Source organism: Silurus aristotelis (assembly GCF_946808225.1).
Source record: "Silurus aristotelis genome assembly, chromosome: 2".
In the NCBI taxonomy this organism is placed as follows: Eukaryota; Metazoa; Chordata; class Actinopteri; order Siluriformes; family Siluridae; genus Silurus; species Silurus aristotelis.
Window position 1 is genome coordinate 2,123,781 of NC_139575.1, and position 3,028 is coordinate 2,126,808.

The 3,028-nt window shown below is 35.6% G+C and overlaps 1 protein-coding gene across 4 annotated transcripts in view; it reads left to right on the top strand.

The window, feature by feature from the left end:
* Positions 1-2,368: 2,368 nt before the first annotated feature.
* Positions 2,369-3,028, top strand: part of cnga3a (cyclic nucleotide gated channel subunit alpha 3a) — a 36,392-nt gene continuing 35,732 nt past the window's right edge. For all 4 annotated transcript variants that reach the window (XM_083563033.1, XM_083563035.1, XM_083563032.1 and 1 more), the window contains exon 1: positions 2,369-2,736. Coding sequence is in view for 2 of the 4 variants with exons in the window: in XM_083563032.1 (XP_083419158.1) it covers positions 2,697-2,736 (40 nt within the window). In the remaining 2 variants the exon portion in view is untranslated. The remainder of the gene's footprint in view (positions 2,737-3,028) is intronic.

The window sequence follows — 3,028 nt, forward strand, 5'->3', positions numbered from 1 at the left end:
TAGTATAATATAATACAGTATAGTTTAGTGTAGTGTAGTGTAGTATAGTATAATATAATACAGTACAGTATAGTGTAGTGTAGTATAGTATAGTATAATATAATACAGTACAGTATAGTGTAGTGTAGTATAGTATAATATAATACAGTATAGTATAGTGTAGTGTAGTATAGTATAATATAATACAGTACAGTATAGTGTAGTGTAGTATAGTATAATATAATACAGTACAGTATAGTGTAGTGTAGTATAGTATAATATAATACGGTATAGTATAGTGTAGTGTAGTATAGTATAATATAATACGGTACAGTATAGTGTAGTGTAGTATAGTATAATATAATACGGTATAGTTTAGTGTAGTGTAGTATAGTATAATATAATACGGTACAGTATAGTGTAGTGTAGTATAGTATAGTATTATACAGTATAGTTTAGTGTAGTGTAGTATAGTATAATATAATACGGTACAGTATAGTGTAGTGTAGTATAGTATAATATAATACGGTATAGTTTAGTGTAGTGTAGTATAGTATAATATAATACGGTACAGTATAGTGTAGTGTAGTATAGTATAGTATTATACAGTATAGTTTAGTGTAGTGTAGTATAGTATAATATAATACAGTACAGTATAGTGTAGTGTAGTATAGTATAATATAATACAGTACAGTATAGTGTAGTGTAGTATAGTATAATATAATACAGTATAGTATAGTGTAGTGTAGTATAGTATAATATAATACAGTACAGTATAGTGTAGTGTAGTATAGTATAATATAATACAGTATAGTTTAGTGTAGTGTAGTATAGTATAATATAATACAGTACAGTATAGTGTAGTGTAGTATAGTATAATATAATACAGTACAGTATAGTGTAGTGTAGTATAGTATAATATAATACAGTATAGTATAGTGTAGTGTAGTATAGTATAATATAATACAGTATAGTTTAGTGTAGTGTAGTATAGTATAATATAATACAGTATAGTTTAGTGTAGTGTAGTATAGTATAATATAATACAGTATAGTATAGTGTAGTGTAGTATAGTATAGTATTATACAGTACATTATACAGTAAGTGCTTTGTGCACTTCTTCCAGCACTGAGAGTATAGAGTGTGTAGAGGCTTTAGCTCTTACAGTCCTTGCATCCTGTGATTATCTGAAGTACAGCCACCAGAGTTTTCTCAGACAGCATTTCTGGTGAAGCAGCACTTTTGTGGTGATTAAAGCTTCACTGGAATAAACATGTCACGGTTGGTGGTGTGACCTGCCTGGAATCAGAATTACTCTCCGCCTCCGCCCGTGGAGAGTCTGGAGAAATCCTCCAGGCAATCTGCAGAGCTGCTTGGCTAATCTGGGATTAGCTTTAAGCACCTCTAATGCTTCTTCATGGACCTACATTACGCATGTGCACCTGCTGCACAGAGCTGGAGTAACCATCAAAGAGGAACCATGACAGGGTTTCTCCATTTCTCCATTCGCTTTAAGGCACGTTATCATTTCCATAGCAACGGCTCATTCACAGCTATTTCTATGGAAGGAGTCTCCAGTGCGAGCATTGTGCAACAGTCAGAGGTGTAACTTCTACAACATTTATTTTAATATATTCACTGATTATTTTGCTACAACAGCACAACACACAGATGTTTATTAGCCTATCGAAAGAGGTTCGTCTCTTTCTGTTTAGCCTGACGTTTAGCCGGAGTGTTATTCAGATTCCTCCTTTAATTCTCTCTAACCTCAGCCATCTGTCTCTGTAGGAGCTCCAGGATTCTGAAACTAGGATGAATATGAAATATCTTGAGATTTTGTCATAAAAATGTGGATTTTATGAGAATGTTCAGAATCTCTACTGTGAGCATGATGGTCATGGTAGCAGCACACTCAGTTTCTACTTCGGACTCTTTGGGTTTTCTTTCCCTCTGATCCGCTCTTAATCCAACTTTTCAATACGTTTTTAGAACTTCATCCCAAACTTGTGTAGGTATATTTTCTAAAAAACATCTGGCTTCCTTCAGGAGCAGGCGACAGGTGTGTTTATATCTGTAGAGATCTTGTGTTGGAATTGTGTGTTTTTTTTTTTTAAAACACTTCCCATAAAATGTCTTGATGTTTCACTCCATGTGCATGCTCTGGGTTACTTTACTGTTAGGAAATGTGGGAAATTTCACGTGGGAGGTTGTTGAGTTCTGAGCGTGTGCAGTGAGGAGCAAATAGAACCGCTAAGGAGATTAACATCAAACTTCTGTTTACTGCAGGTGTAGATAAGAATAGAAACCATCCACATGATGATTATGTAGTTCTTCGTGTATAATTTCATGAAAGTCAATACATGTTATGTATAAACAATATAATTCAGCAAAAATCCAATTTACCACCAGTTATGAGTGCATAACTCATGCATATTAATGAGACAGCTCTATTGACCACGCCCCTTCAAGGCGTACAAGGCGCCCCACTGGCCCCGCCCCTTCATAAATTATCGCTTGGCTCCACCCTCTTGTCTATCACTGTTGCGCTGTCAGTCAGGAAGAGCTTTGCCTCGGTGATGGATTCGTGTGGAAATAAGAAGATTGGAGTGCAGATAAAGTGTTTACTAACAGGAGAAGAAGCGGATGATGGCCTCAGACCGGAGTTTATTTATCGGTACAGGACTGTGTGAGGTCAAGCAGGAGATCAGCTGGTGTTCATGAGGAAACTTTACCTGCTTCTATTCTGGGAAATAAAAAGTGAGTTCTGAGTTTCAGAATTTATGTGTGTGTGTTTGTGTGCGTGTGTGTGCGTGTGTGTGCGTGTGTGTGTGTAAAAATATTTTTTACTGTAGAATCGATAATTTTTTTGTAATTAGGTACAAATTGGCCATTAGTTCATGTTATATTAATTTTATTATTATTTCATTCGGTTCAATGAAAATTCGACTAAATTACTCCCCAGTCCCCGACCTTTTCCACAGGGAACCTGATTGTGTGTGTGTGTGTGTGTGTGTGTGTGTGTGTGTGTGTGTGTGTGTGTGTGGTGGGG